Source organism: Coregonus lavaretus, assembly GCF_964263955.1.
Source record: "Coregonus lavaretus genome assembly, chromosome: 40".
In the NCBI taxonomy this organism is placed as follows: domain Eukaryota; kingdom Metazoa; phylum Chordata; class Actinopteri; order Salmoniformes; family Salmonidae; genus Coregonus; species Coregonus lavaretus.
This window is the reverse complement of record NC_140027.1, coordinates 10,079,962-10,092,345: the sequence shown is the minus strand read 5'-3', so window position 1 is coordinate 10,092,345 and position 12,384 is coordinate 10,079,962. Positions and strand designations below refer to the sequence as shown.

Genomic DNA, 12,384 nt, shown 5'->3' with positions numbered 1-12,384 from the left:
CCTACACCAAGGGACTAAAGAGACTATGGCCTCCTGGTGAGGAGACTATTGCCCTGTTAAAAAACCCTGGACCCTAGCCACTGACCCCTTTAGCACTTCTGTCGATTGGCAAGGATATGAGAGGTATAAGCAATATGACAGTACTGTAGCTCCCACTTGCCCTCTGATAGACTCCAAATAAACATGTTTTACTCTCCTCCATATCCTTTCCTTGACCACTTAACAGCTTGACTCATGATAGATTAAGAATGGGATAGATTTCCACCATGTAGGTCTTCATCAGCCGTTTGAGACCATTGAGACATTGTCCTAGTCTCTCATTTACTTTTCTGAATTCTAATGTGCTTTTTCTTTTCTGTTTCCTTTTCTTGCCATTTAGCTACTGAGGAAAAGACACATTGGAAATGACATCGTCACCGTCATCTTCCAGGAACCTGGTGCTCTTCCCTTCACTCCGAAAAACATTCGCTCGCACTTCCAGCACGTGTTCATCATCGTCAAAGTCCAAAACCCTTGCACAGAAAATGTTTGCTACAGGTGAGCAAAGCGGACCGCCGATACTTCTAAAATACTTGGTGTGAGAGATGTGTAGAGCTAGTTTAAATTAACTTGCATTGATTCAAGCATTCATGTACCTAAGGGCCCAATTTCAATACGGCTGGAATCCGATCATTCAGAAGTATGTTTATTAATGATTGTTGAATCAAGTGTCAACTCCCTCCATCGCTAACGTTCCTAGACAATAAAGTAGATGAGCTTAGGGCGAGGATCTCCTTCCAGAAAGACATCAGGGACTGTAACATACTCTTTTTTTTTTTTTTTTCATGTAATCATCGCTCTCTGCGGATATATTGTCCACGTCCATTCAGCCAGCAGGGTTCTCTCTGTCCATCGTGCAGACAGGAAAAAAAAAACTCTCAGGGAAAAAGAAAGGCGGAGGGGTTTGATTCATGATTAACATTGGGGCAGGCTACAAAGCCCTCCCCCGCCCTCCCTTCGGCAAATCGATCACACCTCTCTTCTGTTCCTCCCCACCTTTATAGGCAGAAGCTTAAACAGGAAGCTCCCGTGGTAAGGACTGCACAATGTTGGTCTGACCAATCGAAATCTATGCTTCAAGATTGTTTTGATCACATGGACCTGGAAATGTTCCGGGTCACCTCTGAGAATAGTATTGACGTATACATTGACTCGATGACTAGGTTCATCAGGAAGTGCATAGAGGATGTTGTTCCCACTGTGACGATTAGAACTCATCCAAACCAAAAACCGTAGATAGATTGCAGCATTCACGCTTTAGCGCAAACCACCGTATTTAACCATGGCAAGGTGACTGGGAACATGGACGTGTACAAGCAGACCAGCTATGACCTCCGCAACGCAATCAAGAGGCAAAACAACCGTACACAGTGAAGTTCCATTAAACGGCTCAGACATCAGACATATGTGGCAGGGACTCCAGACAATCACAGATTATGAAGGGAAAGCGAGCCACGTCGCGTACACCTACACCTTGCTCCCGGATGAGATAAACACCTTTGCCCGCTTCGAGGAAAACAACATCGAGCTGCCGATGTGGGCCACCGACGCTCACGAGGACTCTGTGCTTTCGTTCTCTGTGGCCGACGTGAGTAATTTAAGCGTGTTAACCCTTGCAAGGCTGCCAGCCCAGACTGCATGCCAAGCCGCATCCTCAGAGCATGTGCAGACCAGCTGGCTGGAGTATTTACGGACATATTTAATATCCCTGTCTGTTGTCCCCACTTGCATGAAGATGTCCACCATTGTTCCTGTACCCAAGAAAGCGAAGGTAACTGAACTAAATGACTATCGCCCCGTTGCACTAATTTCTGTCATCATGAAGTTCTTTGAGAGGCTTTTTAAGGATCATATCACCTCCACCTTACCTGACACCCAGACCCACTACAATTCACATATCGCCTCAACAGATCCCCGGGCGACGCAATCGCCATTGCACTACACCCTGCCCTATCCCACCTGAACAAGATAAATACCTACAGTGGGGAGAACAAGTATTTGATACACTGCTGATTTTGCAGGTTATCCTACTTACAAAGCATGTAGAGGTCTGTCATTTTTATCATAGGTACACTTCAACTGTGAGAGATGGAATCTAAAACAAAAATCCAGAAAATCACATTGTATGATTGCCTATTGTCCTGTAGCCCATCCCAGCCTTGTGCAGGTCTACAATTTTATCTCAGTAAAAGGCACATGACAGCCCGCTTGGAGTTTTCCAAAAGGCATCTAAAGACTCTCAGACCATGAGAAACAACATTCTCTAGTCTAATAAAACCAAGATTGAACTCTTTGGCCTGAATGCCAAGTGTCACGTCTGGAGGAAACCTGGCACCATCCCTACGGTGAAGTATGGTGGTGGCAGCATCATGCTGTGGGGATGTTTTTCAGTGGCAGGGACTGGGAGACTAGTCAGGATCGAGGGAAAGATGAACGGAGCAATGTACAGAGAGATCCTTGATGAAAACTTGCTCCAGAGGGCTCTCAGGACCTTAGACTGGGGCGAAGGTTCACCTTCCAACAGGACAATGACCCCAAGTACAAAGCCAAGACAATGCAGGAGTGGCTTCGGGACATGTCTCTGAATTTCCTTGAGTGACCAAGCCAGAGCCCGGACTTGAACCCGATCGAACATCTCTGGAGAGACCTGAAAATAGCTGGGCAGCTACGTTCCCCATCCAACCTGACACAGCTTGAGAGGATCTGCAGAGAAGAATGGGAGAAACTCCCCCCAAAATTGTTTTATGCTTTTGCTTTGTCATTATGGGGTATTGTTTGTAGATTGATGAGGGGGAAAAAACAATTTAATCAATTTTAGAATAAGGCTGCTACGTAACAAAATATGGAAAAAGTCAGGGGTCTGAATACTTTCCGAATACACTGTATGTACATATCTTTATGTTCAAGTCTCGTGTCTGCTATTACTGCACTGTTGGAGCTAGAAACACAAGCATTTCGCTGGACCTGTGATAACATCTGCAAATCTGTGTACACGACCAATAAACTTTGATTTGGATATGCTGCTGTACAATTCAAAGAAACTTCTGAAAATCCACTACAATGATTTCCGGCCCTTACTGTTAGAAGACCTGAGTCTTGAATCAGAATTCTGATCATAGAGTAACACCAGTTGCTTGTCTCTACCTACACCACTGTGATGGTTGAAACAACCTATATTTGTTGAAACTGAAACCACACCTCTATTTATAATAGGTGATTATAAAAAAGCTTGTGTAGTCAGTGTTAAATTATATTCACGCGATGGAACAGAACTTTAGCTATCTAATATGACGTACAGTTGATCGGGAAACCACTTGTTCTGCTCTTGTAATTGCCCCCATCTGTAACAGCAAGTGCTCTTTGGATTAGCAGAACAACAGTTTGAAACCTTTCCATTTCCAGAGAGGGGTCGTAATGGCTGTAATTCAAAATCCCCCAACAGATCTCTCTCAAATGTATTGTCATGACCTATTTGTGTTACTTATAAAAGATTATGATGCAAAATGACAGAGGGATTAAAATGGCTGTTTTTCTTCATTTGGTTTTAGTGTGGCGGTCACCAGATCTAAAGACGTGCCCGCCTTCGGTCCTCCTATCCCCCAGGGGGTGCTCTTCCCAAAGTCGGCCATGTTCCGGGACTTCCTCCTGGCCAAGATGTTGAACGGCGAGAATGCGGTGCATAAGTCGGACAAGTTCCGCGCCATGGCTATGCGCACGCGCCAAGAGTACCTGAAGGATTTGGCCGAGAACTTTGTAAGCGCCACCCCCGTGGACTCTTCGGCGGCCAAGTTCAGCTTCATCTCGTTGGGTGTCAAGAAGAAGGAGCGCAGCCGACCCCGGCGGAACGCCCACCTCCAGAGCTACGGTGCGGTCACTTGGGCTGTGGTGGCACGGGACTTTGGCCAGTCGGCGGACATCGGCTGCCTGCTGGCCGTCTCCAATGAGTTTGTGGTGCTGATCGAAGAGGCGTCCAAGGAGGTGGTGTTCAACTGCTACTGCCGCGACGTCCTCGGTTGGAGCGCAACATCCGGAAGTGTCCGGCTTTTCTACGAGCGCGGTGAGTGCGTGGTGTTCTCCACGCAGGAAGGATGCTGGGACGACATCCGGGAGATCATGCAGAGGTTGGAGGTAAGAGGGTTGTGTGGGGGGCTAAAAGACCACATAATTCAGTGGTGGTTTCCTGTACACAGATTAAGCCTAATCCTGGACTAAAAAGCATTTTCAACTAAGATTTTCCATTGAGAATGATAATTTTGTCAAGGACTAGGCTTAATTTGTGTCTGGGAAACCATGCCTCAGTGTTAAAGTCCTTAAACCAGGGGTCACCAATCAAACATACAAGGAACATATCTGATTCAACCTCTCCAAGTATTTACTGAAGATTAAGTTTAGTTGATCACTTGAATTGGGTTTGTTACTGCTTGGCTGTACCCACACTGGCCCAGAGAGAAAATTGGCCACCTCTGCCTGAGACATACAGTGGGGAAAAAAAGTATTTAGTCAGCCACCAATTGTGCAAGTTCTCCCACTTAAAAAGATGAGAGAGGCCTGTATTTTTCATCATAGGTACACGTCAACTATGACAGACAAAATGAGATTTTTTTTCCCAGAAAATCACATTGTAGGATTTTTTATGAATTTATTTGTTAATTATGGTGGAAAATAAGTATTTGGTCAATAACAAAAGTTTCTCAATACTTTGTTATATACCCTTTGTTGGCAATGACACAGGTCAAACGTTTTCTGTAAGTCTTCACAAGGTTTTCACACACTGTTGCTGGTATTTTGGCCCATTCCTCCATGCAGATCTCCTCTAGAGCAGTGATGTTTTGGGGCTGTCGCTGGGCAACACAGACTTTCAACTCCCTCCAAAGATTTTCTATGGGGTTGAGATCTGGAGACTGGCTAGGCCACTCCAGGACCTTGAAATGCTTCTTACGAAGCCACTCCTTCGTTGCCCGGGCGGTGTGTTTGGGATCATTGTCATGCTGAAAGACCCAGCCATGTTTCATCTTCAATGCCCTTGCTGATGGAAGGAGGTTTTCACTCAAAATCTCACGATACATGGCCCCATTCATTCTTTCCTTTACACGGATCAGTCGTCCTGGTCCCTTTGCAGAAAAACAGCCCCAAAGCATGATGTTTCCACCCCCATGCTTCGCAGTAGGTATGGTGTTCTTTGGATGCAACTCAGCATTCTTTGTCCTCCAAATACGACGAGTTGAGTTTTTACCAAAAAGTTCTATTTTGGTTTCATCTGACCATATGACATTCTCCCAATCCTCTTCTGGATCATCCAAATGCACTCTAGCAAACTTCAGACGGGCCTGGACATGTACTGGCTAACGCAGGGGGACACGTCTTGCACTGCAGGATTTGAGTCCCTGGCGGCGTAGTGTGTTACTGATGGTAGGCTTTGTTACTTTGGTCCCAGCTCTCTGCAGGTCATTCACTAGGTCCCCCCGTGTGGTTCTGGGATTTTTGCTCACCGTTCTTGTGATCATTTTGACCCCACGGGGTGAGATCTTGCGTGGAGCCCCAGATCGAGGGAGATTATCAGTGGTCTTGTATGTCTTCCATTTCCTAATAATTGCTCCCACAGTTGATTTCTTCAAACCAAGCTGCTTACCTATTGCAGATTCAGTCTTCCCAGCCTGGTGCAGGTCTACAATTTTGTTTCTGGTGTCCTTTGACAGCTCTTTGGTCTTGGCCATAATGGAGTTTGGAGTGTGACTGTTTGAGGTTGTGGACAGGTGTCTTTTATACTGATAACAAGTTCAAACAGGTGCCATTAATACAGGTAATGAGTGGAGGACAGAGGAGCCTCTTAAAGAAGAAGTTACAGGTCTGTGAGAGCCAGAAATCTTGCTTGTTTGTAGGTGACCAAATACTTATTTTCCACCATAATTTGCAAATAAATTCATTAAAAATCCTACAATGTGATTTTCTGGATTTTTTTTCTTCTCAATTTGTCTGTCATAGTTGACGTGTACCTATGATGAAAATTACAGGCCTCTCTCATCTTTTTAAGTGGGAGAACTTGCACAATTGGTGGCTGACTAAATACTTTTTTTCCCCACTGTAAGTATCATAAAACACTTGCATGAAATCCTTGTACCTCAGTATTAGGCTGCGTTTAGACAGGCATCCCAATTCTGATCTTTTCTCACTAATTGGTATTTTGACCAATCAGATCAGCTCTGTAAAAGATCTGATGTGAAAATATATTTTTAAGCTAAGTAGTTTACTGTGGGTAAACACTGCAGTGAGGTGATTACTCAAGTCATGGGAGCCGGCCCAAGTCACAGCAGTTTAGTCAGCAGGTCGGCAGATGTGCCCCTTTATACCTCCACCATACCTCAGCCTCACGACAATATGTTTGTTGTTAAAAGTTACTGTTCTTGAATCACTGATGGTAATAAAGGCCTGCTGGGGCATGTACTTTCATCCTGCTTCTTTTGCCAGGAATGGATTTAGTCGTTTGGTTGATAATTGTATTATTTAGGGGGAGACGAGAGGTTGTATAGGATCGGGTGTCCCTCAGCGCTCTATCCCCGGCCATTTTAATTTCGGTTATGGAGCCCTTAGTCTTTTCAACCAACTTTAAAATGGAAAGGGATAATGGCTTAAGTTCTCATCGGCTTCGGTGCTATTAAGGTTTTGTATTTGTGTGGATTGTGTCAAACCACAAAGTTGCTAATTACTGCCCCTCCTTAACTGGGGTAAAGGTTGACCTACAGTAGGCCTTATAAGGTAATGCTCATAACTTATCAAAACAGTTGCCAACATGGTTCAACCCTAATAAAGCCGTTGTAGTAGATCAGAGTATGCTGGAATTGACTCTCTTGGTCATGTCACCCTAGATTGTCACCCGGGGCTGCGAGACAGTGGAGATGACCCTCCGGCGGAACGGTCTGGGCCAGCTGGGATTCCACGTCAACTTCGAGGGCGTGGTGGCGGACGTGGAGCCCTTCGGCTTCGCCTGGCAGGTGGGTCTCCGTCCGGGTAGCCGGCTGATGGAGATCTGCAAGGTGGCCGTGGCCACACTGTCCCACGAGCAGATGATCGACCTGCTGCGCACGTCCAACACGGTCAGTGTGGTCATCGTCCAGCCCCACGAGGACGGCACACCCAGGAGGTAGGTTAAACACCACTTCCTTCTTCTTTGCACTTAACTTAAACTAAGCTTAATAGCTCTTACAAAAACATCTGTCCCAGTTTTCTTATACTGAACAAATATATATACGCAACATGCAACAATTGCTATGATTTTACTGTGTTACAGTTCATATAAGGAAATCAGTCAATTGAAATAAATTCATTAGTGCCTAATATATGGATTTCCCATGACTATGCAGGGGCGCAGCCATGGGTGGGCATAGGCCCACCCACATAGGAGCCAGGCCCAGCCAATCAGAATGATTTTTTCCCCACAAAAGGGCTTTATTACAGACAGAAATACTCCTCAGTTTAATCAGCTGTCCGGGTGGCTGGTTTCAGGCGATCCAGCAGGTGAAGAAGTTGGATGTGTAAATCCTGGGCTGGCATGGTTACACTTGGTCTGCAGTTGTGAGGCCGGTTGGGCGTTATGCCAAATTCTCTAAAACGACGTTGGAGGCGGCTTATGGTAGAGAAATTAACATTAATTATCTGGCAACAGCTCTGGTGGACATTTCTGCAGTCAGCATGCAAATTGCACGCTCCCTCAAAACTTGAGACATCTGTGGCATTGTGTTGTGTGGCAAAACTGCACATTTTAGAGTGGCCTTTTATTGTCCCCAGCACAAAGTGCACCTGTGTAATCAGCTTCTTGATATTCCTCACCTGTCAGGTGGATGGATTGTCTTGGCAAAGGAGAAATTCTCACTAACAGGGATGTAAAGAAATGTGTGCACAAAACTTGAGAAATAAGCTTTTTGTGCATTTGGAACATTTCTGGGATCTTTTATTTCAGCTCATGAAACATGGGACCATGTTTGTTCAGTATATAACCAATTCATTCTTTATAGGTACAATCTGTAACTTTATTTTTCTCAAAAGGGCAGGGTTTTTTATTTTGAGCTTTCCTTCTTGGTGTTTGTAGTATCTTAAGTTGCCACTGGCAAAATTAAAGTTACAAATTGCTACTTTAAACACTCTGTTAGTATCAGTGTTTCATCAATGTCCCACGATTTCGACCACTATAACCTGTTGAGTTTTACATCAGTAATTCTCCTTTGCCAAGATAATCCATCCACCGGACAGGTGTGGCATATCAAGAAGCTGATTAAACAGCATGATAATTACACAAGTGCACCTTGTGCTGGGGACAATAAAAGGGCACTCAAAAATATGCCGTTTTGTCACAACACAATGTCACAGATGTCAGAGGTTTTGAGGGAGCATGGAATTGGCATGCTAACTGCAGGAATGTCCACCAGAGCTGTTGCCAGATGATATAATGTTCATTTCTCTACCATAAGCCGCCTCCAATGTCGTTTTAGAGAATTTGACAGTACGTCCAACCAACCTCACATCCGCAGACCACGTGTAACCATGCCAGCCTATCACCTCCACATCCGGCTTCTTCACCTACGGGATCGTCTGAGACCAGCCACCGGGACAGCTGATAAAACTGTGGGTTTGCACAACCGAAACATTTCTTCAGAAACAGTTTCAGGAATGCTCAGCGGCGTGCTCGTCGTCCTCAACAGGGTCTTGACCTGACTGCAGTGCGGCGTCGTAACTGACTTCAGTGGGCGAATGCTCACCTTCGATGGCCACTGGCTTACTGGAGAAGTGTGCTCTTCACGGATGAATCCCGGTTTCAACTGTACTGGGCAGATGGCATGTATTGCATCTTGTGGGCGAGGGGTTTGCTGATGTCAACGCTGTGAACAGAGTGCCCCATGGTGGCAGTGGAGTTATGGTATGGACAGACATAAGCTACAGACAACGAACACAATTGCAATTTTATCAATGGCAATTTGAATGCACAGAGATACCTTGATGAGATCCTGAGGACCATTGTTGTGCCATTCATCTGCCACCATCACCATATTTCAGCATGATAATGCACTGCCCCATGTCGCAAGGATCTGTACACAATTCCTGGATGCTGAAAATGTCCCAGTTCTTCCCATGGCCTGCATACTCACCAGACATGTCACCTATTGAGCATGTTTGGGATGCTCTGGATCAACATGTATGACAGCGTGTTCCAGTTCTAGCCAATATCCAGCAACTTCGCACAGCCATTGAAAAGGAGTGGGACAACGTTCCACAGGCCACAATCAACAGCCTGATCAACTCTATGTGAAGGAGATGTCGCACTGCATGAGGCAAATGGTGGTCACCAGATACTGACTGGTTTTCTGATCCACGCTCCTACCTTTTTTTAAAGGTATCTTTGACCAACAGATGCATATCTGTATTCCCAGGCATGTGAAATCCATAGATTAGGGCCTAATGAATTGATTTCAATTGACTGATTTCCTTATATGAACTGTAACTCAGTAAAATCTTTGAAATTGTTGCATGTTCCGTTTCTATTTATATATATCGTATTACTTTAGGCCAGAGCCCTATGGGGCCTGGTTAAAAGTTGTGCATTTTAAAGGAAATGGGTCCCATTTGAGTATTAGACTAGGCCAACATGTATGAATCAAGACGGGGCTTTCGCGCTTTGCCATTTTTTTAAACATTTGAACTGTTGGATTGAGGACTTGAGACTTTCCAAATCATGTTTAAACAGGAATCAAGCAGAGTGAAAGACAAAACATTATCAATAGTTTGTACTATATGTGCTTAAGGAACATTTCTGGGATATTTTATTTCAGCTCATGAAACATGGGATCAACACTTTACATGTTGCATTTATATTTTTGTTCAGTATAGGAAATAGGGTACCTTTTGGGACCCAGCCTATATCTCCCAGCTAGTTCAAAGCTAATTATCTCTGTAGTCATGACCTAATGGGTTTGTTAAATGTATCAATATTGTCTATTAATGTTATGTATAATGTCATGTTTTCTTTGGACTCCTTGAAGTGTAGCTGCTGCTTTCGCAACAGCTAATGGGGATCCTAATAAAATACCAGTGTTATTGATGTCAATCGGCCACAGGCTTAGTCAATGCAGCTCATATCCATCAGCAAATATTTTACATATTTAACTGTAGCAAAGTAGCAGTAAATGTAGTCCCGTGTAGCTCAGTTGGTAGAGCATGGCGCTTGCAACGCCAGGGTTGTGGGTTTGTTTCCCACGGGGGGGGGGGGGGCAGTATGAAAATGTGTGCACTCACTAACTGTAAGTCGCTCTGGATAAGAGCGTCTGCTAAATGACTAAAATGTAAATGTAAATTGGGATGAAGTTGGACACTGACTGGTCCCAAATGCAATGGGAAGTTGGTCATCTCTTTCGCACCCAGAATATTGGGTTAATACTATATTCTGATGGTTAAATCAAGCAAGAAAGAGGTGGAACGGGGCTGTACCACTTTGGAAACGGACGTATCAAGTAGTGAGGTTTGAGGAAAAATGTCACAGGCAGTGGAAAATCTCAAAATACCAAACACTCAAAATGCAGTCCATCTGCAAAATCTCAATGTAACTCTCCCATTGACTTACAGTATAGCCTTTTTGGCAAGTTTGAGGATTGTGTCACACTTTTTACATTAGAGGCACTTAATAACACGGTAACAACACTTACTCATGCTCTTACAGTATAATGTAAGTCCATTAACTTCTACTTACCATTTAAGATTGTTTTGTAAGACGCTCCATTGCTAATGTGTCTTTTGATTTGTTCTATCAGGAGCTGCTCTGAGATGTACCGCATCCCCGTGGTGGAGTACAAGACCACCACGGCTGCTGGCTGGCACCGCGTCTCAGCCGCCCCGGGTGGCGGCCTGCCCCTGTCCCGGACCTCCCCTACACAGGGCCCCAGCCCCGGGCAGCAGATGTTTCACTACGCCCAGGGGGCCATCTCCCGCAGCACCTCCTTCGACAAGAAGCAACAGGACGGGACCAGGTACACCTCAGCACCCACCTCCATCTTCTTTGGCTCAATTGACTCATAGTTCCTAGTTCAAACCCCCTACATCAGAGGTACTCAAATATGATCCTGGAGCGGCAAAGTGCTGCCGGTTTTCTTTTCTAACGGAGTTAACTGACTGTCACTGGTTGGTTAGAGATTCCACTCACCAGCACTGTCTTAATCAGTCTCTACATAGAGAGAAGAATTTATATCAGCAGTATTTGTCTGGAGATTTGTGTATCCCTGCCTTTGACGCTCAAAATCATGCTCAAAGTGTGTGACCAAAAGAAATACCGGTATATTACATCAAGCATGCTTCCTTGCTTGGCATAAAGAATCACTCAGATTCAGAACATCTTTTCAGATACATATACGTATTTGCTGGCCAATCATGTCTGACTCATCCCAAGGACCTGTACTAATAATTGAATAGGACCCATAGCCGACTTGTTTCCTTTAGGGCCACTGATTTGAATGGACAGGATAAGGTGAAAAGCAATTTGAACCCCAGAAAAGTAGTATTTCCTGTGTTAGCTTCAATTTTAACGCTACCCATTCTCAAGCCCAGAGTTTCTTCATTTAATTTATTTGTCATTTACATGCATTCTTTTTGTTAGTGAAATTGTATAATTTTCCCGACAGGACACAATGGCACCTCTATCCTTAGTATCACTCACACCGTACAACATTAGCATAGGCCGTGAATAATGAGGTCAAGGTTTTTGTAATGTGATTAGCATAAAATTATCAAGTGGCAAGTACATGACTGGGAAACCGAGACTAGGATCTGACAGGAAGAAAAACAAGATGGCGGAAGTGGCATGTTCATTAGGGAAAGCAACTGAGTGTTTTGAAACGATTTGCAATGGAAAACAAGAATGATCTTTTGTTATTTGACAAGTCTAGGTAAACCGTCCCTGTTTGTCTGTTTTCTACCGTTGATGAACTCGACCCAGCTCTACTTCCCACTCTAACATACTGTAGCTACTATACTTAAAGCAGTGTTTCTCACAGACCTTGGTTCAGATGGTATTTGCACACACAGTGGGTCCCAGGACTAGAGAAAACAACTGAATCAATAATGAATGTCGATGAGAAGCACTCTTTGGCATTGTGATATATTGCTAACAGAAAAACGAACAGAAAAGAGACTATAGAAGGTTATTCCTTGTCGTTTTGTTGTTGCCCTTATGTTGGGTCATTTTTTACACCTGGCATATCTATGGAGTGATTTTAGTGGCAACAGAATATTTATCCGAATTTAATAATTGAATTTGTATTATGACATGTTTCATTTTGTTATCACTAATATCAATCCATAAGCGTCTGC

General features: G+C 44.3%; 1 protein-coding gene across 5 annotated transcripts in view; it reads left to right on the top strand.

Moving 5' to 3' along the window:
- Window positions 1-12,384, top strand: part of LOC311113727 (signal-induced proliferation-associated 1-like protein 2) — a 97,266-nt gene that overhangs the window by 53,702 nt on the left and 31,180 nt on the right. For all 5 annotated transcript variants that reach the window (XM_084157039.1, XM_084157037.1, XM_084157038.1 and 2 more), the window contains exons 7-10: window positions 380-537; window positions 3,588-4,167; window positions 6,903-7,177; window positions 10,833-11,048. In XM_084157039.1, the coding sequence (XP_084013165.1) occupies window positions 380-537; window positions 3,588-4,167; window positions 6,903-7,177; window positions 10,833-11,048 (1,229 nt within the window). The remainder of the gene's footprint in view (window positions 1-379; window positions 538-3,587; window positions 4,168-6,902; window positions 7,178-10,832; window positions 11,049-12,384) is intronic.